The 27,903-nt window shown below is 38.9% G+C and overlaps 1 protein-coding gene across 3 annotated transcripts in view; it reads left to right on the forward strand.

The window, feature by feature from the left end:
- Positions 1-27,903, forward strand: part of MARCHF6 (membrane associated ring-CH-type finger 6) — a 54,304-nt gene that overhangs the window by 16,833 nt on the left and 9,568 nt on the right. For 2 of the 3 annotated variants that reach the window (XM_029053699.2, XM_029053701.2), the window contains exons 4-21: positions 136-279; positions 2,315-2,387; positions 5,955-6,123; positions 6,634-6,826; positions 7,482-7,543; positions 8,890-8,922; positions 10,127-10,178; positions 11,799-11,857; positions 12,273-12,353; positions 14,189-14,257; positions 14,349-14,423; positions 15,062-15,196; positions 18,430-18,549; positions 19,382-19,482; positions 20,577-20,714; positions 23,450-23,651; positions 24,819-24,888; positions 27,599-27,795. In XM_029053699.2, the coding sequence (XP_028909532.1) occupies positions 136-279; positions 2,315-2,387; positions 5,955-6,123; positions 6,634-6,826; positions 7,482-7,543; positions 8,890-8,922; positions 10,127-10,178; positions 11,799-11,857; positions 12,273-12,353; positions 14,189-14,257; positions 14,349-14,423; positions 15,062-15,196; positions 18,430-18,549; positions 19,382-19,482; positions 20,577-20,714; positions 23,450-23,651; positions 24,819-24,888; positions 27,599-27,795 (1,973 nt within the window). The remainder of the gene's footprint in view (positions 1-135; positions 280-2,314; positions 2,388-5,954; positions 6,124-6,633; positions 6,827-7,481; positions 7,544-8,889; positions 8,923-10,126; positions 10,179-11,798; positions 11,858-12,272; positions 12,354-14,188; positions 14,258-14,348; positions 14,424-15,061; positions 15,197-18,429; positions 18,550-19,381; positions 19,483-20,576; positions 20,715-23,449; positions 23,652-24,818; positions 24,889-27,598; positions 27,796-27,903) is intronic. The other variant, XM_029053702.2, reaches the window with a different exon arrangement.

The raw sequence follows: 27,903 nt of genomic DNA on the forward strand, positions 1-27,903 counted from the left end.
AGAAAACACATAAATGAACTGTTAGAATTATGGTGTCATGGTAACCTCTTGTACATATCTCAGAATTTAGCAAGGGTCTTCCCTCAGTACTCTTAAATTGGTTTTTAACATTGCCTATAAAATACATTCTCTCAGTTTATTCCCCAGATATGCCTTCCAGGCTTCCAATCCAAGACATTTTTGCTGGACTGGTAACAAGTATTGGTACAGCAATACGATACTGGTTTCATTATACACTTGTGGCCTTTGCGTGGTTGGGAGTTGTACCTCTTACAGCATGTGAGTATTGTCTTCTGCCAAATTTCTTTTAACATTACATACTGAGAGATACTGTGGTGTATTGCTACAGAGCTTCCATTTTAATAATTGCACAGTTAACATATTTTAGCCAGGCTCTCTGTTAAAATAGAATATCAAGAAGCAGTGTTTTAAAGACTTAGTTTGGATTTGTAAGATTTAACTCCCTTACCTGGATTTTGTGTACCTTATATTATTTGTCTTTTAGGAATTAATTTTTAGCATTTCAGTGAACACCCTTTATTTGTGGAAATAAAACCCATCCAAACTAGGGAATTCTTTTAACCTACATCCCATTTCAGAGACTTTGTTCATATCCTTATAAGTGTATATAAACTTCAGAGATCATTATTAATGGGACATGAAAGCTATATATATAAGCGACATGAAAGCTATATATAAGCATATAAATGTGTGTCTAGAATACGTCTTTAATTCATAGAACTTTTTCCATTGCTCTCACATTAACTTCAGAATATCAAGTTTCTTATTAATGTCACTATCGAAGAATTAAATATCACTAGATGAATATTGCTGCAAAATAATTTTTTGAACTGAAGATGGGAACTCCTTTACTTTCTACTTTTGACTTCTGTTTGGTTAAGTAACTTTCAGTGGCCAACAGAGTTTAAGTAACTTATATTTGTATGTCCATGCTTAAAACCCACAAGTTTGGGGGGAAAAAATGATTAGTGAATTCATTTGGGAATATATTCTTCTTTCTTTTACAAGTCAGCAAAATGTCAGTTTGAAAAGACATTAAATATTCTTTAAAAGTAATATGTTCAAGTCATTTATTAAAAAACCCAGTATATTATGTGGATTGCATTAAGTATGGAATGTCTCATGTGACTCTGATGAAATTGAAAATAAAAAGCAAGGGGAAGCACACGATAGGAAAAGCAGGATAAAAGGATAGAAAGATCTGTTTCAGCAAATCATACCCCGGGTATGAGTCCAACCCTCATCCTTGGAAGATACTACAGGCTCTAATTGTGCTGCCGAGAGTGTGTCAAGATCATAGAGGACTTTTCCATTGGACAATATCCCAATGGGTCGTGCTCTTCCTAAGATCTCACCATATGCTTCAGCTTATTTAATAAAAATGCAAGTCATTGTAAGTTGTGTAGTTGAACAAGGAATAATTTCTAATTCTTGGTTGTTCGTGTGTTATAGCAGTACCATTTAAGATCATTTACCTCATGTTCTGAAAGTTAATATTCCAAAGCTACCGATATATACTTCATCTCTAATCACAAGAAGGCACTATCCACAGATTCGTGGATGGATGCTTAAAATGCTAATCTGAGAGTTTGCTAGGTTGAGCTGTTGCCTGATCTCTTGGGAGTTATAAATATTTGCTTTAAAATGACCTTGGCAATCCTTGCTTTTTTCTTGGAGCTTTTCATTTGTGTTCATGGTGAGGATCTGCAGAACCCTACCTCCTCCAAAAAGCTCTTCCTTATGATTTCTCCACACACAGAGCCCCCTCAACCCTTAGGCCAATTCTAGCACTTTTGAACTTACTTTTAACAGCTTCAGAATTCATGTGTATATGCCTTTTTTTTGGACCGGTCTTGTTGTAAAGATTGGTGTATAAGCTTCTGTGCTTCCCAAGGGCCTAATGTAGTACACTGCGCCAAGCAAGTACTCTAAATGCTACTACTGTCACTTTTATTTTGAATTTATGAAAGGTGTAATTTAACTCATTTGCAATTTAGTGCCAAATAACTCCCAAAACTTTCACTATGTGCTATGTCGTCTGGACTGTGAGACCCTGAAGGGCAGGGAACATGTCCATCAACTTGTTGTATTGTTCTCTCCCAAGTGCATGGTACAGTGCTCTGCACACAGTAAGCATTCAAATCCCATGATTGATTGCCCCTCAATGCTTCAGAGATCTGGGAAAATACAGGCAGTGGATTTATAATTTCCAAACAGTAAAGATTTAAATAAAGTGCTACAGCTATCAGGTTCTGACATTTTGTATTTGTGTGGTTTTTTTTTCTCCCTTTAGGCCGCATCTACAAGTGCTTATTTACTGGCTCCGTGAGCTCACTACTGACACTGCCTTTGGACATGCTTTCAACGTAAGTTATACCTGATAATGAAGTGCTAGTATATTTAGAAATTCAGATCTTTTTTTAGTTTCAGTTTTTCAGTTTTCAGTTTCAGAAATTCAGTTTTTTTGTCCCCCCGTACACACTTAGTAGTTGTCCCCATATTTATCTTTAGGCAGGAGGAGATCATAGTTCTTCTATGTGTGTTTTCAGTATATGTTTTAGTTGAAGCAATATTAGGGGATATCTTCATAACATTCTGCTGTCTGGATACAGTACAGTACAGTGTCAGAAGAAATTTTTGTGCATAGGCATTAATACAGAAATGAATACTGTAGAGTTTTCTTTATAGTGTTTGTGTGCCCATGTGCAAGGCACTGTACTAAACATTTGGGTGAGTTCAGTAGTCAACTCATTCCTTGCCCTCAAGGAACTTGTAATGCGAGGTTCTTCAGGAAAGCAGCTTCCGCACTATAGAAGAGCTGACAGCAATGCTTTTTCATTGAAGTATACATAGAATTAGTAATGTTTAAAGAATTCCTATTAGTTGCTCAGAATCAAACACTGGTATCTTAACTCCATTATCTTATGAATGCTTATTGAAAGCCTATTTTAAAAGATTCAAGTGTATTAAGTGGAGAATCTCTTTTTAATAAAGCCACCCTATATAATATTAGCAATCTTTATAATTATAGAAATCTTGTGATAAGAATCCTTTTAAGCATATGTATTATGTTTTGGCACTCTAAAAATTGAGCTTGACTTAAACCTCTTGCCACCTACATAACCTGTTTCATAATAATTGAAGCAAAGCTTATGTTTAGGATATTCTACCCAGTTGCCTTTGTATAACTTTGACAAAACATTGTAGCATAATCTTTTGGGGGAGGAAAAAAATTATGAATATTTTCTAACAGGAATAGTTTGAGAGTCGCTGTAGCCCTAGTTTTCCAAGATAGGCCTGGAAAAAAAACCTATTTGGCACATAAAGTGTGCATGTGTCATGCCCATAGTTACATTTACCATTGCCTTTCTTCCCCTTATGCACCTAAGCACCTTCTCATATCATTTGACTGAAGGAATAAACATCTACCTGAAACACATTAATCCTTACCTTTTCTACAGTCACAGATATGCTTCCATTCAGAAAGAAAGCAAAGGCGAAGAGTATTAGCTTCTCATAGGTCCACTGCCTGATTTTTTTTTTCTTCAATCATATTTGAGCGTTTACTGTATGTAGAGCACTGTACTATCTGAGCGCTTGGGAGGGTTCACTGTTACAGTAAAACAGACACATTCCCTGCCCACATCAAGCTTACAGTCTAGAGGACCGTAAGCTCTTTAGATCTGTAGCTCTTCTGTAGAGGACTGCTTTAGTTCCATTCTAAATACTGGGCTAGGACTTAGTTTTGTAGCTGCAAATGATCTAACATGGGTCTTATTTCCACAAGATCAGAATTTCCCCTAAATTAACGTATCCCTGATTTAGGCCCTACAAACCCTGACGTCTCCCTTGCAAGTGATTGACCTGGCAGATGAAGGTTAGGCTGTTAACTGGACTGAGAGCTGCCCTAAAGGGGAAATAACTTGAGGATGTTACTGGGTAGGGGCAACTAAGATGGTTGCTTTCTTGGCTCAGCCAGCTAGTTAGAGTTTGCTTATCACCTGAGGGCTTAGGGGGAGCAGGATTGGGAATGAGCATCTTTCCTTGAATATGGTGAAGACTTTTCTAGTTATGGGAGCCACCGGAATGAGAATGCTGCAGCTTGACGCTTTTCAGTCAGTTCTTTGATTTGATCTACAACTCCAGGCAGGCTGTTGAATTTTATTGCTCGGTTTCTCAATCTCTGCTTTCTAAAACAAGTTATGTGGTGGGGACAGAAGGGACAGAAAAAATACTTAGTTTCCATTCGTATTGCCTATCAAGGGTAGCAGTAATAGTTTTTGATAGGAAAGGCAAAAATACAGGTGGAAATACTAGATAGGAAGAGCTGCCAAAACAGTGGAAAGTATAGATAGATGATTCTCACATCAGTCAGTCGTATTTGAGTACTTGCTGCGTGCAGAGCACTGTACTAAGCTAAGAACTCAGTACATCAGTATTTGTATGCCACAAGCAGCATACAGTCTAGAGGGGGAGACCCACATTAAAATAAATTGCAGATATATACAGAAGTCCTGTGGGGCGAATAGAGGGTACAAATCCAAGATCAAGAGCAACCCAGGGAGGGAGAGTAGGGAAAGTTAGGGTTTAGTTGAGGAAGGCCTCTTGGAGGAGATGTGATTTTTAAAAAGGCTTTGAAGGTGGGAAAAATGATTAACTGTCAGATATGAAGTGGGAGGGAGTTCCAGGCCAGAGGCAGGACATGGGCAAGGGTTATAACAATAACTATTGCCCTAATCTAGTAGGTTGGTGAAGCCAGGAAAAAAAGTGCTTGTCTGCCATCTCTGCTACTTACTGAAGAATCCAGCCAGCATTGGGGTACAGGGTGACTGGAAAGCTACTTAAGGGTACTACAACAAGACAACTTTAAATGATTCTCGGAAGTCCTGTAATGGCAATATCATCTTCACTCCCACAGTTATTTGAGAGTCCTACATTGTGCCAAGCACTGGACTAGGCCCTGGGAAACGAAATTTTTTCCAAGATAATAGACACAGCCCTGTTTTCAAACTTGAAAACAGTGGGATACCAGACACAGAGAAGAAAGCCACCTTAGACTACTCGAAGCATGTGAAGTAAAAGAAATAACTAATAAAGAACATCAGAAACAGCTCACTTGGGACAACAGGGTTTAAGGGCCAACCTCTGCACGGGTCTTCAAATGTTCAAACTTTTTCCACAGTGTTCCAAGTGTATTAAAGGCTGCAGAGCCAGCTCCTTATCACTATCCCTGCAGCTGTGAAGAGTACAGTCTGCCTCTTTTTTCCCCCCCATGGAGAAGGGAGATCCCATCAGCAAGGGGGCTCTTTTTTACCATCTCTGCCGCTGTGGGGAATCCAGGCTCCAGAACTCGAGCTAATTCACTCTGGGGTGATAGTCCTGGTCAACTGGTCATATTAGCTGGCTGCTATAAAACATTTATGATATGATTTGCTGTGCTGTCAATGGGTCCATGTGAACAAATGCAAAATTTTAAATTCTGTAGTTTTATTTACCGAGATGGTTATTTATATGGGAATCCGGAACTAAAATTTGTCACTAGACTCCCAGGCCTGTGCTTATTAATGCCCGATGCCTTTTCAATAGTTATTCCTTTATGGAGAAAGGAACAAGAGCATGAAAGTTCTCTTTGAATATTTTGACTTTAGTGGTCTATTTTTAGATTTCAAATTATCTTTTTAGAAAGATTTGCTTTGTTATACAAAGTTTTATTAGAATTCAGTTAAACCATGTGACGTAAAAGAATGTAAATGTTCTTTGTAAAGGAGAGAAATTTGGGCTTGACTATTAATAATTACCCTTTACATTTTTTTCCCCATGGTTTAAGTACTTTAGTATGAAGTTTTCAAAAATTTCAGCAATTTTTCGTATACTAGATATAAAGTGGTGTTTTTCGGAGCAAGTGTATTTAAAACTTTGTTTTGTTTTAATAGGGAAAATTTACTGGCAGATTGTTTGCAGGGTTGTTTTGTGGTGACCTGCACTCTTTGCGCCTTCATCAGTCTTGTATGGTTGCGAGAACAAATAGTCCATGGTGGAGCGCCACTGTGGTTGGAACAGAATCAAGCTCAGCCTCTTAATGGTGTTGGGCCACAGAATGAGGTAAACAACTTGAGCAGTTAAATTTGTTTCTACAAGTCGGGAAGCAAAATAGTAGGATCCAGGACATGCTTTGGAACAAAATGAAGTGTTAAATTAATTCAAGGTCATTTCTGCACCCAGTGGTCCAACACCCTGTGTACCTAATTCTAAACCTGGTGGGAATTGGTGGCTGTGGGGGGAAAGCCCATGTTATGGAAAACTCAGCTGTAATACCTATTCTAATGCCCCAACTCTGTCTTCCATCATCACAGTGTGCCATATTCATATAGGCTTATGTTGTTGGACAGATGTTCTTTAATTGCCTAATAAGCTCAGCAAAGTGCATGTTGCTAGATTTATCTCAGGATTTCCATGAAATACTGTCTCCTCTTGTACACCTCCCAGGAGAGGAAAAGGTAGATAAAATTACTGGTGAGCCAGTGAACCCAGGTGCATGTTTCTTTGGATGAGATTTGTATTGGGTTATTCTACTGTCCCATACATTTTCTACTTATGTGTTTTTCTTTTCAGGCTCAAGGGGTAGGCAATGGTGGTGTTGAAAATATTGCACTTGATGAACCTGCTAATCCTCCAGCCGAGAACGCAGTAGTAGGGGAAAACCCAGAAATTCAAGAAGAGCAGGGTGATGAAGAAGAGGATGACAATGAAGATGAAGAAGATGCCGTTGTTGAAGATGCGGCAGATGCTAATAATGGGGCACAAGGTAATACCTGTTTCAAAGATCAAGACTGATCCCTAAAGTTGCATGTCAGGTTTTGGTCGGGGTGGTGGTGGTGGGCAAGTGGCAGAGTTGGGAGAGAGAACTGAATTTTTTTTTAGTACCCTAAAGAGCTTCAATTCTGAAACTCCTCGTGTTCTGATCTTAACTATGATAGCTTTTGTGGAGAGTTACATCAACATGAATTTAGTTTTTTATGTGTCTATCATATATAAAAATGGAAAAGTTTTTGGAAGAACCCCTAAACCAATGTCACTTTTACCCATGTGAAATATTGCACTTTCAAGCTTAGAAGAAGCTGCCTTCTTGGGATTGCAGGTGCAGAAGTTTGGTAAATTAAGCTTAAGAAGGGTTTGAAGAGAATGTCTGTTTGGCAGACACGTAGGGCCGTACGGGAGAAGGGATCAGGAAGTCTCTGCATCATTAAAGTGCACAAGTCCATTAGTGAATGGCCTCTTCCAGTGCTATGTGTACACTTGTGGCCCCCATTTAGTCTTGCAGTTACATCTCACTTAAGATAATAATAATGATGGTATTTGTGTGTATACAAGTAGTTAAAGAAAACTGTAAGCTTGAGATTTTTCTTGTTAGTGTTTGCTGCTTAGGCTTTATGTTTCTAAACTGTAAACCATCATTACAGATGACATGAACTGGAACGCTTTAGAATGGGATCGAGCTGCGGAAGAGCTTACGTGGGAGAGAGTGAGTAAGAGCCCTCCTTATGAAATAATTTAAACTTGGCAGGAGTGTAGTAGTCATGGTCCAGACAGAATGGCATAAATATTTAACTGTATTTTCTTTTAAAATGGATGAGTGTAAGCGTTCCTGTAATAATCTGTAGCAAAATGATGCCTCTACTCGGACTGATTTAACTATTTAACTTTAAATTTCAGAGAAAATTAAGAAGCCTGACTTATCTAGTACTTGCATTTTGTTCTTTACTTGCCTGGGTAATAATAACGGGGCATTTGTCAAGCACTCTGCTAAGTGCTGGGGTATCAGGCTCCACATGGGGCTCACAGTCTGTGTAGGAGGGGGAACAGGTATTGAAATCCCTCAGTTCCCTCATCTGCAAAGTGGGCACACACAAATTGTGTCTTGCCCCAAATTGCACAGCTGGTAAGTGGCAGAGCTGGAGTTAGAAGCCAGCTCCTCGACTACCAGGTTACAGAAGGCATAAAAACAAAATTGAAATTCTAGGCTCTTGGTGACAAATAGTTTATGCTTCCCACTATTAGTTTGCCTTCTCCTCTTCCCTTCTCTTTCCACTTACCAGTCCCAGGTGGTAGGCCTTTTGTGGCACTGTAATTCTTTTGTATAGGTTTTAACATTTTTGGTTAAATATAGCAAAATTTACAAAGTTATTCAGATAATATAAGGACCTCTTCATAATGAGCACAGCATAATGGAGAACTAATTCCAATGGATATGAAACCCATTTTCTGAATAGAAATGGTTCAGACCCTTGAAATTAATTGTGGCACATAAACCCTTACTGTGTCCAGCATTGTTCTAAGCACTGGGGTAGATGCAAGTTAATCAGATTGGACACAGTCTTGTCCCAAATGGGGCTCAGTCTAGCAAAGTAGGAGGGAGAAGAGGTATCGAACCCCATTTTATGGATGAGGACACTGAGGCACAGAGAAGTTGTAACTTGACCGAGGTCACATAGGCAACTGGCAGAGCCAAGATTAGAACCCAGACCCATTCTCTTGGCCATGTTGCCTCTCAGGAAACTTCTGTTAGGCAAGCTGTAAGTTATCTGGTATTTGTATTTGTTAAGCGCTTACTATGTTCTAAGCGCTCAGTAGAATACAAGGTAAACAGGTTGTCCCACGTGGGGCTCACAGTTTTAATCCCCATTTTCCAGATGAGGTAACTGCCGAGAAGTCAAGTGACTTGCCCACAGTCACAAAGCTGACAAATTATTATTATCTGATGGCAGAAGTCCAAGATATGTAGTATGATCAATGGAAAATTAGACTCTTATGTTTGGGTTTATTTTTTTTAATCTGGTCATTGAATTATGAATGTAACTTTTTTCTTAGATGCTTGGACTGGATGGATCTCTAGTTTTTCTAGTAAGTAAGCTCCTATTTAAAGATTGAGTTCTGGCTTGTTTATTTCATTCAAAGTATTCCATGTAACCAGGGCAACCTAAAACTATTTACAGTCATCGCAAGAATTTTATATGATGTTCTAAACATCTACCAACCCTTTTGTACTGTGCTTTCTCAAGCTTTTAGTAGGGAGTGAGGGCTTAATAAGAAACATTGTTATAAAGCTATTTTTGCTGTTGATTCAGTGGGTTTTTGTATATATTAAGTATTTACTATGTGCTAAGCACTGTACTCGCTACAGGGTTAGATATGGGATAATCAGATTGAACAGTCCCCATCCCACATGGGATTCACAGTCTAAGGGGTAAGGAGATTTTTGAGAGAGAGTATGTGCGCACGCACACTCACACACTGAAGTCTAAAATTGTGACAGGAAGCCAGAGCAGCCCTGAGTCTATACAGGACAAGGACTGCATGTGTTATCTCCTGAATTTCTGGTCCTGCTTTATTGCACAGAAAGCCATCCTGTTATTTGATGAAGCTCTACTAATTTTAGTCCTGACTGGGATATCAAGCCTGGAGATGACTAAGATTGAGGCGTGAGGCTCACATTTATCTGTCAATCACAGTGATATTTTTTGAGCCCTGAGCACTGAATTAAATGCTTGGGAGAGTACACTATAACAGATCTGGTAGACACTTTCCCTGCCCGCCTTCTTATAAATATCAAAATTTTGGCCTTAAGTGGTCAGCAAAAAGGCAGTCTGGTGAAACTGAGATATATGGAGTCAGAAAGGTGATGGGGAAAGAGTGTAGAAGTGAGGTTTCCAGTAGGGGTAAAGGAGAGGAAGGAATGGGTAGACACTGTAATGAGTTAACTGACACAAGATGTGTGGATTTTTTTTGTAGTTTGTAGTTAATAAGTGCTTAATAAATACTATATTGTAAATTACGTGTCTTCAGAGAACCATGTAGGAATTTGTGTTGCTTATTTGCAGTAACTAAATCCAGATCTGCCAAGTCTTGCCAAGCCAAGTCTTTTTCAGTAATTCACTGAACGATCATTCACCTTGCATTTTGTTCATATAAAGAAAACTTTTATTAGTTAAGTCTAGGGGTTAATACTTTGTAAAGATTTCCTCTAAGATTTTGACAATCCAAAAATATGTCTTAATTTTGTGAACTTGGGCAACTGCTTATTAGTGTTTTTCAATTTTTCTTGCAGGAGCACGTCTTCTGGGTAGTGTCTTTAAACACCCTGTTTATTCTTGTCTTTGGTAGGTGGCAGTATATTTTATATTTCAAATGATTGTAGAATGTTCATTCTGTTCCTTTGCACATCAAGTTGCATGTTAGTTTTTCCCCAGACGTGTAGTCTACTTAAGAATGTGGTGGGGAATTGTGTGGGAAGAGCTTCCCTTTTTAAATGTACCAGCCGTTTAATATGAAATATCCTTGCCACCGTACTAAGAGTGGTGATTCAGGGATTTAAGGAAGGAGTAAGTGTATTTTTCTGTATATTGGCGACCAGTTTTTAGGGAGCAAGTCCAGCAAAAGGACTCTGAAGTTCCCCCATTTGCCCTATAACTGTCATCATCCTGAGGGTAGCAATAAAAATTATATTAGCATGTTTGGGGGAGAGAGAGAAAGAAGGTTATGATATTGTCTTAAATATTTCTAAAATATATTTGTCTTTGGTTCAAAATGTGTGCAATTAGTAACTGACACAGATAACATTGATAACTAATATCACTTATCCACTTATCACTACCAGCATTTCAGTATATTGTCCTCATCAATTTGTGCTCCTACTTTTTAGACTAAGGAACTCAATCCAAACAGGCCTATTTGGCCTAAGCAAATTGGGAAAAACTGATCTAAACTCTTACCACGCATGTGACTTTTGTGAAAATTGAAAACTTTTAGTTTCTGATTTAGTAGTAGTAGTAACTATTTACATCTTTTCTTAATCCATATTCTCTGAAAAATCATGCATTTTAAAGACTGCTACCTGAAATTTTGACAGAGCAAACTCAATAGGAAATGTTTATCATAGCATACTCAATATTTGAAACTCGCTAAAGGCCTTCTGTATAAATGTGGAACACTTATTCATGTAAAACTTTTACCTGCATCATCAAGTTATAAATTATAAAAATAGGATCATACTTTTTGGGGCACAGCTTAATATAGATAAGTTGTTCACAATGGTCAAACCTGCTGATACTTTGCAATTTATGCTATCAAGAAATTTTTCACATAATAGAATTGCCAAAATATTTCTGAAATAGGAAAATTAGAAATTATTGTAGAAGGAGGTTAGTGTCCTTTTTCAAATACATATTTTGGGTAAAAACATTTTCAGCAAATCCTTCTTTTAGTGGAAGTAAATTACGTAATTGGATTTTGCCTTTTGCTGTGGATGCAAGCCAGCCAGTATAGTTTGCCTAGTACCATGCTAAAGCCTTGACTTTATCAATTCTAAACCTTTTTTAAAAACTATTAGCTCCTAAGGAATCAGTTGAATTACTTATAGATCTGGATCCCCTTTTCAATCAATCTAGGTTCATGGCTAGAACTAGTCCTAAAGATTGGCATCTGTAATAGCTAAAGAGTACTGAAACACTTTTTAAAGTTAGCCCCTTCCCTTTCCATCATAACTCTTGTTTTCCTCCCTCTCCCGTTCATCATCCATTATTTAGTTTTCCTTTGTCTACCTCCTATTTATGACCCTCTTTTACTTTACATTTGTCTCCTAAAGTAAAGAATTGGTTTTTTAACCTACTGTAAAATTGAAAAGTAAATGTGAAGCACAAAAAATACCTCTATTGAAGCTGGAAGAAAGCTGTTTAGAATGTATAATGATGAAGTTTTCATTTGAATGTTTTTCCCTCCAGCATTTTGTCCTTACCACATTGGTCATTTCTCTGTTGTTGGCTTGGGCTTTGAGGAATATGTAAGTACAATAACTTCCCAAGTTTTAAAGTTAATTGTCATTCATAATTTGTCTAGAAGTTTGTCACCCGAGGCTATGTCCTGCTTATTCAGTGGAAAATACCCCTTGCTACTATAATAGTCTGAAAAAGCTGAGCTTCCTGGCGCACCCTCCTTCTCCCCCTCCCTCTCAACATCTACTAACACACACACACCACCCTCTCACCCCAAAGTGCCTAACTAAAATCACTGGAATTAAATATTATTGTAGTCCCTTGAAGAGTTGAGTTAATTGCCACCTCTCCCCAAGGTGTCTAACTTATCCAAAGAATCTCCCTGATATTCAGATTGCATCAGCTCTATTAATTAGCTTTTGATCCACTTTATTGTTGCTGCAAGAACTGCAACAGAAATGGTTTGTTTTTTCTTGTCTCCAGGTCCAAGCGTCTCATTTTGAAGGCCTAATCACAACAATAGTTGGCTATGTACTTCTAGCAATAACGTTAATTATTTGTCATGTATCCTTTTGCAGTTGAATGGTGGGGTTTTTTTGGGGGTGGAGGTGGTAGGGGATTAGGGGTGTTCGATAGTATTCACTTTTTCTTCCACCCTGAAGTTTCACATAGGGATAAAAAGCTGGTATCCATGTTTAGAGCAATGCATTACATTTATAAAAAGCACATATTCAATGTGTCTCAGTGTATGTTTCACTAGGCAAGGCTTCTTCTAGTAGTTTACTAATGGTTGACATGTGAGGTCACATAATGGTGCTCTTTTAAAAGACTGTTCCTTCTAAGTCTGACTCCAATCTGGTTTCTGCCCCCTTCACTCCACAAAAACAACTCTCTCTACACTAACCAGTGACCTACTTCTCACCAAATCGTGCAGCCTCCACTTTACCGGAATCCTCCTAGGTCTCTCAGCTGCCTTCAACACAGTGGACAACCTTCAACTCCCTGAAACACATAATAGTAATTATTGTACTTGTACTCTCAGACCTGTGCTCTTTCCATTAGCCATGCAGCTTCTCACCCAAACTTGGCTCCTTATTGGACCTGGGCTTTACCGGCACTGCTTTTGCTCCTATCTCTCTGACTGCTCCTTCTCAATCCCTTCTGCAGGCTCCTTCTTTGCCTCCCACCCTCTGATACTGGGGGGCCCTTAGGGCTCAGTTCTAAGTCCCCTTCTATTCTCCATCTACACCCACTCCCTTGGAGAACTCATTTGCTCCCGTGACTTCAACTACCATCTCTATGTAGATGGTTCCCAAATTTACATCTCCAGACCTTACCCCTCTCCGCCACTGTCTCGTATTTCCTCATGTCTTCAGGACATCTCTACCTGGATGTCCCACCAACCCCTCAAGCCTACCATGTCTGAAACAGAACTCCTTATCTTCCCACCCAAACCCTGTCCTTCCCATGTCTTTCCCGTCACTGTAGACAGTACCACTCTCCCTGTCTCTCAAGTGTGTAGCCTTGACATTGTTCTCAGATAATCTGTTTCATACAAACCACATTCAGTCACCAGATCCTGTAGGTTCTACCTTGATTTCATCGTTGAAGTCTGCCCTTTTCCATCCAAACTGCTGCTGGGCTGATCCGAGCACTTATCCTACCCTGCCTCCTTGCTTACCCGCCAGCCTCCTATCTATCCCTTCGCCGGGCAATACTTCACTCTGCTGCCTGGTTAATTTATCTAAAACAAGTTCAGTCCACGTCTCTCCTCTCAAGAACCTCCGGTGGTTGTCCATCCACCTCTGCATTAAACATTAATTCCTAACATTGGCTTTTAAGACACTCAATATGTTTACCCCTTCCTACCTTATTTCACTGATTTCCTACTACAGCCCAGCCCACACACTTTGTTTTCTAGCACCAGATTGCTCATCCTCCTCATTTATCTTGCCACCGAACCATTTTTCCCATCTTTCCTCTGGCCTGGAACACCCTTCCCCTCCCCATAAGCCAGATGGCAGTTCTCCCCACCTTCAAAGCCTTATCAAGGTCACAGGTCTTCCAAGAGGTCTTCCCCTGATTAAGCCCTCTTTTCCCTGATGCCATCTCCCTCTGTGTCATCTGTGTACTTGAATCTGTACCTTTTGGACATCTGGTATTGACCCTGCTCTCATCCCCCACACACTTATGTATGTATCTGTAAACTATATCAATGTCTGCCTCCCCCCAGACTATAAACTAGTTGTGGGCAGGGAATGTGTCTGAAATCTGTTGTATTGTACTTTCCCAAGGGCAGAGTACAGTGCTGTGTTTGCAGCAAGCCCTCACATACCATTGATTGATATGTGATCACAGAATACTCAATTCTTAGTTGTTTCCTTGACCAGATTTTATAGGGTTTGGCGGCTCTTGTAAAATTTCAGCGATCTCGTCGCTTACTAGGGGTCTGCTATATTGTCGTTAAGGTAATTTCTATTTCTAAATTTTTGTTCAAGTGAATTTTGTTTTCCACATGCTCACATTTTTATGTAATGGTGCTTCTTGTTTTTACTTAAGGTCTCTCTGTTAGTGGTAGTGGAAATCGGAGTGTTTCCTCTCATCTGTGGCTGGTGGCTTGATATATGTTCCTTGGTAAGAACTGTTTATTATATTCAACATTAAGTGTTTAAGATTGTTTGGGGGAGTTATTTTTGAAGGACATGATGAGCTAAGCCAACACTGCCTATTTAGCATCACTGTCAATGGTATTTAGTGAACTCCTAGTAATTGCCAATTATAAGCATATTCGAAAACAAAGTGATGAGTAATTTTGACAACCCTTATTTCTTTTCTGCCTGACTCTTATGCCCGTGTAAATAAAAATCAATTTCCTAGAAAATGGATGGCCACGTTAAAAAGAAGTAATAGCTACTAGGCTTAACAATTCGCCATTGCTTCTGTGAATTTTATACTTCAGGCAAGAAACTTGCAAGTACAGAAATTTCAAAAATTTAAAATATTTAAAAAAGAATAATCCTATAGTTTCTATAATAAATTTATACACTATGTATCCATTTCCAATCTCACAAAAGGACTTTAACACTATGGAAGTAGGAGTGATGGTATTTATATTTACTGAATACAACACACTTGGGAAGTAAAGCTGAGGCAGATGAAAAGTTCAAGTTTTGTGAACTCAATGTAAATATTGGGAGGAGGTGCAAACTAGCAAATGTAAATATAGCAATTTTCTTTTTTGTAAACACTTTTTCTCAAATGATTTCACCTAGGAAATGTTTGATGCTACTCTGAAAGACCGCGAGTTAAGCTTTCAGTCCGCTCCAGGGACCACAATGTTTCTACATTGGTTGGTGGGAATGGTGTATGTGTTCTACTTTGCCTCTTTCATTCTCTTACTAAGAGAGGTGAGTACTCAGGAGAATTAGCTGAAATCTAACCAGACCGGTTGCATTGGGTATAAATTAAATATGTACCTAAAGGTCTATGCTAACTCAAGTTTTGATGTAGCAACTACAGTCTTCATTAGACTGGACAATGATATAGAAACTTGGCTTTAGAGCTTTAAAATTTTTGCCTTTTAAACTTGATTTGAAAATGGGTAGAAGTTTTAATGTAGAATACTACTAGAGGAAATACGTCGCCAGGCAAATCGTGCTTTAAAAGTCATTGTTAATGCAAATGCAGGTTTAATGAAGACACATGAATCAACGTAATATAGCAGTAGTGATATTTAGTGAGCACTCATTGCGTGCAGTGCACAGCACTAAAGCTTGGGGAAGCCCACCAGAGTTCCAAAACACCTTCTCTGCCCAGAAGGAATTTTTATTCAACCCGGGAGAGGTGTCTGTAAAGATATATATACCAATCAGGTATTTGGCAGAATAAACTGTACACTCGATTTAAATTAATGCCTTAGGGTTGGTGGTACAGTAGTAGTAATATTAGCATTTCTTGAGTGCCCACATGAGGCAGGACACTAAATTAGGCACTTGGGAAGTACAGAATAATGAAGTGACATGTTACTTGCCCACAAGGAGCTTACCGGTTTGTCGGGCATCCACTGTCCGAACAGTTATTTCATCAGTAGAATTCTTCCATCTGAGTGACTACACTAAAACTGCTACTCCAGTGTCCCACCTTAAAGTTGACTGCAATCTAAGTAATAGATAAAATAATCCCTCTGTGGTAGATCAGTTAGTATTCAGATGGGGGTGGTAGTGTTTAATAATTCTGGTATTTGTTAAGCGCTTACTTTGTGCCAGGCACTGTTCTAAGCACTGGGGTGGTTGCAAGCAAATCAGGGTGGATGCAGTGTTTGTGTCCTGATGGAATCTTGATCCCAAGGGAAGAGTGCTGTTCTAAAGGAGTTCATCTTTTCAGGTTGGCATTGCAGTAAAGAGCGATTTCTAGCCCACTCACAAAGGGCTTGGTAATTAAAGAAGTGTATATTGGGTCTCTTAGGGAATCTAGACCTCCACTAAAAGAATGATGATTATGCCACAGCATGGGGAGTCCCAAGCCTCTGACTGAATCTCAGAGCGAACTTGCATCAGAACCTAGTACTGTAGCTATCTATATTGCTGAAAAGTTACATCACTTTGGACTAGCAATGCAATACTAAATATGGTTGACAGTCTTGGCTAGTCAAACCAGCACTTCTCATTCTGTCTGGCTTAATGTGTTTGTTTATATTTTACTCTTTAATGCCTATAAAAATCATTTGGTTTTGAGCCACAATAAAAACTTTTGGGTGCTTCATGCGATTAAAGCCCTTGCCCATAATCTGAACTATTGCATTCTGGCATGTATTTTGGGCTTTGCCATTATATTCATGGAAGAGAAGCAGCATGGCCTAGAGGAAAGGGAATGAGCCTGGGAGACAGAGGATCTGGGTTCAAATTCCAGTTCTGCCACGTACCCCTCATTTTTTTTTTGGTACCTACTGTATCACCTTGGGCAAGTCACTGTACTTCTGTGCCTCAGTTTCCTTACTTGAAAAATGGGGTGACTTAGACTGTGAGCCACTCATGTGGGACTTGATTATCTTATATTTATCCCATTGCTTAATATGATGCTTGGCACATAGTAAGTACTTGACAGATACCACAAAGGAAGCAGCGTGGCTCAGTGGAAAGAGCCCGGGCTTGGGAGTCAGGCGCCATGGGTTCGAATCCTGGCTCTGCCACTTGTCAGCTGTGTGAATGTGGGCAAGTCACTTCACTTCTCTGTGCCTCAGTTACCTCATCTGTAAAATGGGGTTGAAGACTGTGAGCCTCACATGGGACAACCTGATTACCCTGTATCTCCCCCAGCGCTTAGAACAGTGCTCTGCACATAGTAAGCGCTTAACAAATACCAACATTATTATTATAATTGTTATATTGAAACAACCACTACTGGTTCCTGTTCTCTAGGATTTCATTATTAAGGATTAAGCTGGGGGGGTTTGATAAAAAAAATATATAATTTCTAGATATCTAGGCTATTTTTTTAACAGGTAAAAATTTGGTGTGTTATTTGGTCTTACTTTAGTTTTAGCATTTATATACAGTATTAGGTACATTTGTTTTCAGGAGTATTTATTTTTGATGTTTGCAGAGTGTCAAATGGATGCTTAGTGTCCATATGTTGTAGTTGATTACATTATGTTAAGCAACCTGCTTCAGTATTACTGTGCACACCAGCTGTCTAAAACCTAATGTCCAAATCTTGGTTTTTGTGGTGATGGCAGTGTATTTGAAGAGAGATAAGAATGCTAATGTTCATTGAAAATATTTCCGTGGGCAGAGTACTGTGTTAGGTGTCGGGGTGGCACATACGACAAAATTTAGAGAACGACGACACTACCGCAAAAGAGAAGCAAAAATTGACCACAAGTGTCAGTTCCCCAAGAAACTTCCAGTCTTTATTATAGAGAGAAAGGTGGGGACTCCCCCAGAGGAAAAAACATTTATAATTGATTTTTAAATGGTCAGAATTTTCCAGATAGCTTATTAAATCTATTGAAAATTAACATGCTGACAATCGTAGCAATGGGATGGAGTCATATTTAAGAAGTCTTTTGGAAATAGAAATATTAAACTTAAATTTTAAAATAAATACATTCAGTCCTGACTTCAGTGATGGAAGGCCAAGAATTTGGGTGAGATCATACACCCTAAATAGTATTTATATGTAATGAAGCACTTGGTGATTCTCAGTAAAACATTTCTACAGGAGACTCAATAGCAAATTTCTGTTATTAGTGTACAATTTGTAGTCCTTTTGGGTTAGGAAAGTGTTTGCTGAACTGTACAATTGAATAAAGACAACAAGCTGAAACTTGTCCAAACCTAGTAGAAAAGCCATGTGTGGGATCAAACTGGTATCTTGACTGCTTCCCAAGTGCCAGCTTTTTCAATCTGTTGAAATAAGCAGCCATTTTAGACTGTAAATCTTGAGTCTCCATCCCATATTTACTTTGAAAAAAAAACAGGCTGCTTTTCATGGAGGGTTTTGAGTTTTGCAATCCCATTTTGAACTTTAATGAAGTGTATTTTGTGTTTCTTAAATTTTCAGTGCCATTCTGTCCCATTACATTTATTTGGGAAATTTGGCTGTGGGTATTTTTGTTTTATGCTGTTAAAATATTTTACAGGTGCTGAGACCTGGTGTTTTGTGGTTTCTAAGGAACTTAAATGATCCTGATTTTAATCCGGTCCAGGAAATGATTCACTTGCCCATTTATAGACATCTGAGAAGATTTATTTTATCTGTGGTAAGGGAACTCTTAAGTAATCATTTAATTTTATTTCTCTTTAGCTAGATCAATATTTTTTTAGACCGTGAGTAATGACTGCCTTAGTAAAATCATTTTAATGAACCTCAGGGGACTTAGAATTGTGTAGTTAATCTGAAAGCTCTACCCATAATACCTCATTTTAGTTTGTGAACACAATATGGATTAGCACGCTTTAAAAAATGTTCTTTAAAATGAGGAGTTTTTTATGTGGATAAAACTGGAATTTTTCAGAAAATGGAGTTATTTAAATTAATTTCCTTAGTTCTTTAGTAATTAATTCTTTAAATTGACTCTTTTTGCACTTGAAAAGAAAAGTAAAGGTTTTTTCTAGACAAGGAACTTTTTTGGTAGTGCCAAATAAAAAGGCCTTTTCCCTGAAAGAAGCAACAGCTGGAAGTTGTATTCCTATCATGCTAGCAGTTCAGTTTAACTATGCTTTTTCCGTGCCAAATTCCTCCTCGAAATGCATGAACACTTGAAAATTGGAATGCATCTTGGCTGAATCTGAGTATTCCTTACCTATGTAAATACATGATCAGTCTTTGTCTCCTGTTGCCAGTAAGTGAAAAAACAGGTTATGCAGATATGGTGACAGATGCTTCTTTTTCACTCTGGCAGGTGTATATTTGGGCAGCTACTTCTCTCTAAGATCACATGGTATCTCTCGATCATAATGTAAAAAGGAAGATAAAATCATGGGCTGATTTCAGTAGACATTCTAGCAGATACTCTTTTGCAAAGCTCAAACATTTAGCCCAGCTGCTATGAACTGTTCACTCTTCTAACGCTTAATTTCACTCATTTTCAGATTGTCTTTGGCTCGATCGTCCTCCTTATGCTCTGGCTTCCTATACGAATTATTAAGAATTTGCTGCCTAATTTCCTTCCATACAATGTAATGCTTTACAGGTAAGTCTTTTTAACTGAAAGCTCGATTATTTTTAATTACTGTTTAATTTTGATCTATTTTATTTTTTTCAGATTGGTTACTCATAAATGATACGGAGTTTGGGTAAAAACTGAACTCTTTCGATTTGATACGTTAAAGACTCTAAGGTCTGACTTTGCATCAGATGAAGTGAAAGTTCAATATTGAGATTATTCAGTATCCGTTTTATTTGTAGCGTTTTAGAATGGATCTTCTAGGACACTCTTTTTAACTTCATAAATCATCTCATTTCTCGGCTAATCACGTGCCACGAGTGAAAGAAATACACCTTTCTTGTTTTTATTGTGATAATCCATGTACGGAACATTTTTCTCAAGGAGTTCATCTTTTTCGAGCCAAATCCTCTCAAATAATAATAATAATATTGGTATTTGTTAAGCGCTTACTATGGGCAGAGCACTGTTCTAAGTGCTGGGGTAGATACAGGGTAATCAGGTTGCCCCTCCTGAGGTTCACAGTCACAGAACATTGTATATTTTGTGTGCACCTTGGTGTAGTCCAGGAAATAGGAGTTTTACTGTTCTTATGCAGAAAGGAGAAATGGCAGAGTATAAGGATATCTATATAATTGCTGTAGGGTGAAATATATCAAGTGCTTAAGAGGTAAAGATCAGAGTACATAGGTGACAGAGGATGGGGAAGTGAAGGCCTTAGTTGGGGAAAGGCCTCTTGGAGGAGATATGATTTTAGAAGCGCTTTGAAGGTGGGGATAATGGTGGTGCATTGGATATGAAGAGGGGGAGAGCTAGGCCAAATGGTAGATATGGGCAAGGGTCAGTGGCAGAGTAGACGAGATCAACGTATAGAGAGGTTGGCATTTCACGGAGCTGGGACCGTAAATTCTACTGAAATTGTTCTCTATTATTCTTCACATTTTAGTAGGCAGTCAGTAAACTCCCTTAATAGTGATAATCAGATATCGAGGCGGAAGTTCAACAAGACTTCCTGGACAATAAATGCGTTAAATATTCCTTCATCTGTTAAGCCTCAAGGACAGTCACCTAGATGATATTGTATATTTATTGAGCGTGGTCTTCTCTTTTTATTGCTCTAGTGATGCTCCAGTGAGTGAACTGTCTCTCGAGCTGCTTCTGCTTCAGGTAGTGCTGCCGGCTTTACTCGAGCAGGGCCACACAAGACAGTGGCTGAAGGGTCTTGTCCGAGCCTGGACCGTTACTGCTGGATACATGCTGTAAGTGTCAACCGCCTTTAGCTCTTCCACGGTTTGGATCAGTTTAACCAAATGCCTTTATAAAATCAGTTCTTTTTGGTGAAATATGAAAGTAGCTAATATCTAGATATTGGGTGACCTTCCCTAAGGAAAATCAGATTCAGTTCACTGGTGACATCCTTTTGCAGAGAGAGCCGTAATGTAATGTCTTCGTTTAAATAAATTTGTATGTACTATACACACTTGGAGCTGTTTATAACATCTTCAAACAGTACAGTTTAACAGCCAATGATGTGTTAAAGTCTCTATTTGAAAAGTATATGTCCTGGGTGGGGGCGCTGGTAAGTCTGATGCCACTTTTCTTGAATGCAGCGCTTACTCGTTTTGTAGAGATTCTTAGCTCTTTGACACTTTGTCTTGGTGTTTTTCTCTCAAAATGCTTTCTCTCAAAATCCACCATCTTCATCTGTTCAGCCTCCTGTTGCGTCTTCCCCACTGCTTTCAAACATGTTCATGTCTTCCCTATCCTAAAAAACAAACCCTCCCTCCACTTATCGCCCCATCGTCCTCCTCCCATTCCTTTTCAAACTCCTTGAGCTAGTCATCTACACCCAGTGTCTCAAATTCCCCTTCTCCCACTCTCTCCTTGACCCCCTCCAGTCTAGCTTCAGTCCCCTTCACTCCACAGAAACTGCCCTCTCAGTGGTTACAGATGATCTCCATCTCGCCAAATCCAATGACCTTTACTCCGTCCTAATCCTCCTTAACTTCTCAGCTGCCTTCGACGTTGTCGACCCCCTCCTTTTCCTAGAAACACTATCCAATCTCGGCTTCTTTCACACTGTCCTCCGCTAGTTCTCCTTCTTTCTCTCTGGCCATTCATTCTCAGCTCTTTTGTGGCCTTCTCCTTTACCTCCTTCCCCCTAACTGTGGGTGTCTCAAAAGGTTCAATTTTGGATTCCCTTTTTTTATCCATCTACACCCACTCCCTTGGAGAACTCATTCGCTTCCATGGCTTCAACTACTGCGTTTATGCGGATGATTCCTAAATCTACATCTCCAGCCCTTATCTCTCCCTCCCTGCAGTCTCACATTTCCTCCTGACTTCAGGTCATCTCTACTTGAATGTCCTGGTGTCACCTCAAAGTTATCAAAACTCATCTTCCCACCCAGATTCCATCCTCCCCCTGACTTTCCCATCATGGTAGACAGCATCCCATCTTTCCTGCCTCACAAGCCCATAACCTTGGCATTATCCTTGGTTCCTCTCTTTCATTTACCCCACTTATTCAATCCATCACTAAATACTGTTGCAACATTGCTAAAATCCATCCCTTCCTCTCCATCCAAACTGCTAGCACACTAATCCAGGCACTTATCCTGTCCTGCCTTGGTTACTATATCAGCCTCCTGTCTTTCCCCACGCCAGTCGATACTTCACTTTGTTGCCTAGATTATTATTTTTACAAACATGTTCAGTCCATTTTTTCCCTACTCCTCAAGAAGCTCCAGTGGTTACCCACCCACCTCTGCATCAAACCTCCCTTTTCATATCTGACAGATGATTACTCTTCCCACCTTCAAAGCCATATTGAAGGCACCTCTCCAAGAAGCCGTGTCTGACTATGCCCTCATTTCCTCTTTTTCCTGCTCCCTTCTGCGTCCTTGCTCCTTTTGTTCACTGTGCACAGCACTTAAGTGCATCTCTGTAATTTATTCATATTAATATCTGTCTCCCCCTCTAAACCGTAAGCTTGTTGTGGGCAGGAAATGTATCTGTTATTGTCTGCACTCTCCCAAGGGCTTAGTATAGTGCCCTGCACACAGTAAGTGCTCAATAAATACGATTGATTAATTTTTGTATGAGTTGGATATCAAAAATGAGGGTAGCCATCACTCTTCCTTTATGAACTCCTTGCTTCTGCAGAAGACCCAGCTCTGCCACTTGTGCTGTGTGATCTTGGTGCAAGTCATGTGACTTTGCCTCAGTTCCCTTATCTGTAAAATGGGGGAGAAGACTGAGCCCCATGTGGGACGTGGACCGTGTCCAACCTAATTAGCTTGTATCTATCCCAGCACTTAGTACAGTGCCTGGCACATAGTAAGTGCTTAACAAATGCCATCAGTAGCAACAACAGTTTTACCTAGTAAAATATTTCTTATGCACATTCAGCTATATTTACTTGCCCAGTGAGTCCAGACTACTGTATTAGAATGTAGGTTTTTGCAGTCCTATTGAAGGAAATGGACCAGAAGGAAAGAAAAATTTGAGCATCGTTTTAAAGTCCAGACTGAACACATTTTATTGTGAATTTGCACAAAACAATTGTTATAAACTCTGGAAATCTGTTAACAAATGGTTATTATTGCTAGTTGAGCAGAAGATTGAAGAAAATTCTTAGACGACTCTTCAGCTCTGTATTTCTTGCCTTCTCTCAAATTCTTTTGAAATTGATAAAATATTTGGTGAAAGAAAATTTGGATAAAATGTGGTTGAAATTCTAACCGTGCAGAAAATTGCTTTTAAAAATGTATTAAAGTTACTGACTGGCATGTTAGAATTGAAATGAATAAAGGGAATAGTAAAGAATCTATATTTATACAAAGGCCTCTAATATTTGAGTGGTGGCTTTTTACTAATAGCAGTGGTCATTTTTACAAGTGTTGGGTTGTGTGTTGGCTTTTCTTAGGATTGTAGTCTTTCTGACCTGAGCAGTTTTTACTCTATTTTTTTTTCTTTTTTTCCTTTAACACAGGGATCTTCATTCTTATTTGCTTGGAGACCAGGAAGAGAATGAAAACACCGCAAACCAACATCCTAACAATAACCACCATGCTCGTAATAATGCCATTCCTGTGGTTGGGGAAGGTCTTCATGCAGCACACCAAGCCATACTACAGCAAGGAGGACCTGTGGGTTTTCAACCTTACCGTAGGCCTTTAAAATTCCCACTCAGGGTAAGTAACAGTGGTATTTATTGAGCGCCTGTTTGGAAGAGTACAATAGAGTAAGTAAACATTGTTCAGTCCCTGCTTACAACTCAGCATGTATAGCAAAAGTTTCTTAAGATATAGTAGTTTGGAAATTTACAATGCGATGTAGAGCTAAGACTGTTCCCAACATTGATTTCCCTAAGAAGCTTCTAAAATGGACCCTTTTCTAATCGAGTGTTTTTGGTAGATTCTAAAAAGGTGTTTTTTGACAATGGAGCAACCTTTTTTCAGGTAGTATATAAGAATAAGTTTTTAAGAATCAGTACCAGAATGTTTTGTCATGGCTTAACTAATAGGAATAATCAATTTAAGTATTTTAATATACAGGTGCAGTGTTGAATCAGTCATTTGCAATAATCATAAATCCAAATACTTTTTCTTAACAAGAGTAACGTACAATTAAGTTCTAGTTCTTCTGTGATTTTTAAACCAAGCCGAAAAGTGTCGATTTTTATTGTAAAACCTGATTGGCGTTTGCATTTACTGATTGGGAATGTTGAACTTAAAGTTTTATGCAAGGTAGTTTTCAAACTTTTATATTTTGGAATGGATTTCTTTTAAAGTAAAAACATTGCTATATACTGTCTACTTAATTTTGGTCTCTCTGATTTCAAAAATCAGAACTATGGACTTATTTAGAATGTTCTGGTTAATATAGCAGAAATTGATGATGGGTCTCATAAACAATGACTGAGCCTCATTCCTAGCACCTTAGGATCAAGACCCTTTGTGGAAGAATTGATGTTAGTAATTTGGGCAGTACCATTCACACTGTCATCCCTATTACTGTGCTCTACTGTCATGTGAAACTAGTGTGCTTGATGTGCTGTGACCTTAGTAGGTGCGCATTATTTATGTTATTAATTTCAACTGAAGATTCAAGTTGATGTCAGAAAAGCTGTTCTTTTGCATGTTGAGTTTAATGCCTTCTTTCTCGATAGATATATGATTGCCTGTGAGCTAAGAGAATGAAATTGAGCTTATCTCGTAGTCCGTTTGACTTGATGTATGCTTAGAGCAAATATTCTTTGAAATTTGGAAATAGAAATAAAGGTCGTTTCTCTTGCGGTAAATCTATTGTTGCTTTGACTTTTAGAATAAGCATTAATTGTGCCGTGCCTTCTCTTTCAGATATTTCTGTTGATTGTCTTCATGTGTATAACCTTACTGATTGCCAGTCTCATATGCCTTACTCTTCCAGGTATGTGGTTCTTTTTAATAGCGTGTTTTGGAAGTAAATAATCATGAAAAATGCAGTTTTTCACATTAGAGACATCCCTCCATATCTGTAATGAGTGTCAAATGGTGTGAAGTGTTGGTGGGGTTAAGTTTTGAAGACCTTCCTGAAGAGATGTTTCAGGAAAGGAAAGGAAAAGAAGGTTTGGGATGGGTGAGAAGAACTTCAGTTTTGAAATTAGCTGATAGAAGTGCAGAGAGGCCTCTGATATATGTATATACTTTAGAACAGCATATAGAGAACTTTAGAAACTAGATAATTAAAATTAATTTCAATTACACAGTTTGACCTAAAAAAATTAACAGCAAGAGAGATCTAGAGACTTGTGTCTTACAGTTTAGGACTGTTTGGGTAAGTAAAGCATGGGTGATAACTGCTAATGTACTTTTTTGTGTGTTTTAATGGTATTTAAGTGCTTACTATGTGTCAAGCCCTGTTGTAAGTTTTGGGGTAAGTACATGGCAAACACTGACCCTGTTCCACATGGGACTCACAGTCTAAGTAGGAGAGAGAAATTCTCATTTTGCAGTAGAGGTAACTGAGACACAGAGAAGTGACTTGCCCAAGGTCAGACAGCGAGTAAGTGGCGAAGCCAAGATTAGAACCCAAGTCTACTGACTCCCAGGCCTGTGCTTTATTCACTAGACTGCGTTTTTCCAAGTTACGGAATGTAGACTGTAACATAGTGGTGTCTCCCTTCTCTTTGATCTTCTTTCCTTAACAAATCTATGTGGAAACTCTGAATTATTGAGTTTAGTCAATTTAAATTCAGTAGTTAAATAAGACATAATTAAATTATGGAAGTTGTTAAGCGTTTACTATGTATCAGGCACTGAGGTAGATACAAGTTAATCGTGTTGAACATGGTCTCTGTCCCACAAGGGGCTCACAGTCTAAATTGGGTGAAGAAAGAGTTAATCCCCATTGAAGCAACTGAGGCACAGAGAAGTTGAGACTTGCCCAAAGTTACACAGCAGGTAACTGGCAGAGCCAGGATTGCGCTCCTACACTTTCCTGTTGTGACCTTGAGCAAGGCATTTGCTTCTCTCTGCCTCAGTTTCCTCAACTGCAGAATGAGGATTCAGTATCTGTTATCCCTTCTACTTAGTGTGGGAGCCCCATGTGGGACAGGGACTTTGTCTGATCTGATGAACTTGTGTATACATTTACTCCAATGATTAGGACAGTGCTTGAAAAACGGTAAGCTCTTAATCTATTTTTAAAAAATGCTTCTCTTAGTTACTACTCTTTTCCCAATTAAGAATGAATAAAGTATCCAAGTATTCAGTCTTAAGTACTCAAAATCCTGGCCTTAAAGTTTATATTCTGATTTGAAAAGAATATTGTGGGGAGATGGTCCAGCTTTGTAGCAGCAGGCCAGTGGTGGAGGATAACACTCTTCAGAAGGATGAGTGTTGTGTTTAAAAAGTAGGTCTGTTTTCATTTTAAAATATGTTTTTGAAGTTTTATAGCCAAATCAAATGGTCTGTGAAGTCACTCCTTTTTAGGAAAAAAGCAACATCCACTTAATAATAATAAAAATAATAGTTGTGGTATTTAAGTGCTTACAACATGCCAAGCACTGTCCTAAGCACTGGGGTAGATACAAGGTTATCAGTTGGGATACAGCCAAACATGGGGCTCATAGGCTAGGTAGAAGGGAGTAGGTTTTAATCCCCCACTTTTTAATCTCCCACTTTTGCCGATGAGGAAACCTAAGCACAGAGAAGTTAAGTGACTTGTCCAAGGTCACACAGCAGCTAAGTGGAAGAACTGGGATTAGAACCCAGGTCCTCTGACTCCCAGATCCATGCTCTTTCCATTAGGGCACTTAACGCTCTGCCCCAAACCTCAGCCGTAATGGCAGGGTGGAACAGGAATTCCGGTTGAGATTATATTGTCAGAGGTGAAAACTTCTGACCGAAGATTCGCCTCAGTATTTCATGCAGTGGACCGATTTGGCAGGAATTCTGAAAACAGCTGGCTAATGTGGATAGTGGCTATCGGGGTAGCCATGTCGGTGATGTTCCTGCTTGTTTGCCTCGGGCCAGAATCAGAACTGTTCTGTGTCACATGGGCAATTAATAGAATCTGTATGTGAAATTCTTAATGTGGATTTAGTCATGTGCTGCAGCCAGCAACAGCATGACTGGCAGAGCAAGAGCGTGTGAGTGTAATGCATCGCTGTGCACACAGTAAGGGCTCAATAAATGTGAATTTATGAATTAAATGTCATGCAGATCACTAGCTCTCTAACCTAGCCCAGGTTCCCTGTCAATTTGGAACCCGAGTGAGCCAATTTGGAAAATCTTACTATCATGGTCTTAATATCTTACACTTTGTCTTCAAAATGGGGTAGGACTGGTCCTAGAAAATAAACTGTTTGAACTTATCCTGAGTTAACAAAATTGTTGTGATCATTTAACAAGCTTCCCCAGCATTCTGAATTTTAAGTGTCTATTAAATCAAAATAAGTGGAAGAGTGAAACGTATATAGAAAATTCCCAACTATGGTCAAAGCACAGAAACGCTCCAAAGTAAAGCCTTAAAAAATTCAGACGAACGAAAATTTCTAGTTTAAAGAGTCATGTTCACTGTGAATGTATTACTTCCTGTTAGTCACGATGAAAATAATTACAATTCTCTTTACTTAGCTATATGTCTCATTTATCAGCCTTTTTATTTTCAGTATTTGCTGGCCGTTGGTTAATGTCATTTTGGACGGGGACAGCCAAAATCCATGAACTGTACACAGCTGCTTGTGGTCTTTATGTCTGCTGGCTAACCATAAGGGCAGTGACAGTACTAGTTGCTTGGATGCCCCAGGGACGCAGAGTGATCTTTCAGAAGGTTAAGGAATGGTCCCTTATGGTAAGTTCTAGAAAGTACCAGTCCGTATTTGGCGGTGGAGTGATGTCTGAACCCAGCTCACTTTCCCTGTCTTTTTGTTGATTTATTTGTTTGTTTGTTTTAAGGGCC

Source organism: Ornithorhynchus anatinus, chromosome X3 (genome assembly GCF_004115215.2).
Source record: "Ornithorhynchus anatinus isolate Pmale09 chromosome X3, mOrnAna1.pri.v4, whole genome shotgun sequence".
NCBI lineage: Eukaryota > Metazoa > Chordata > Mammalia > Monotremata > Ornithorhynchidae > Ornithorhynchus > Ornithorhynchus anatinus.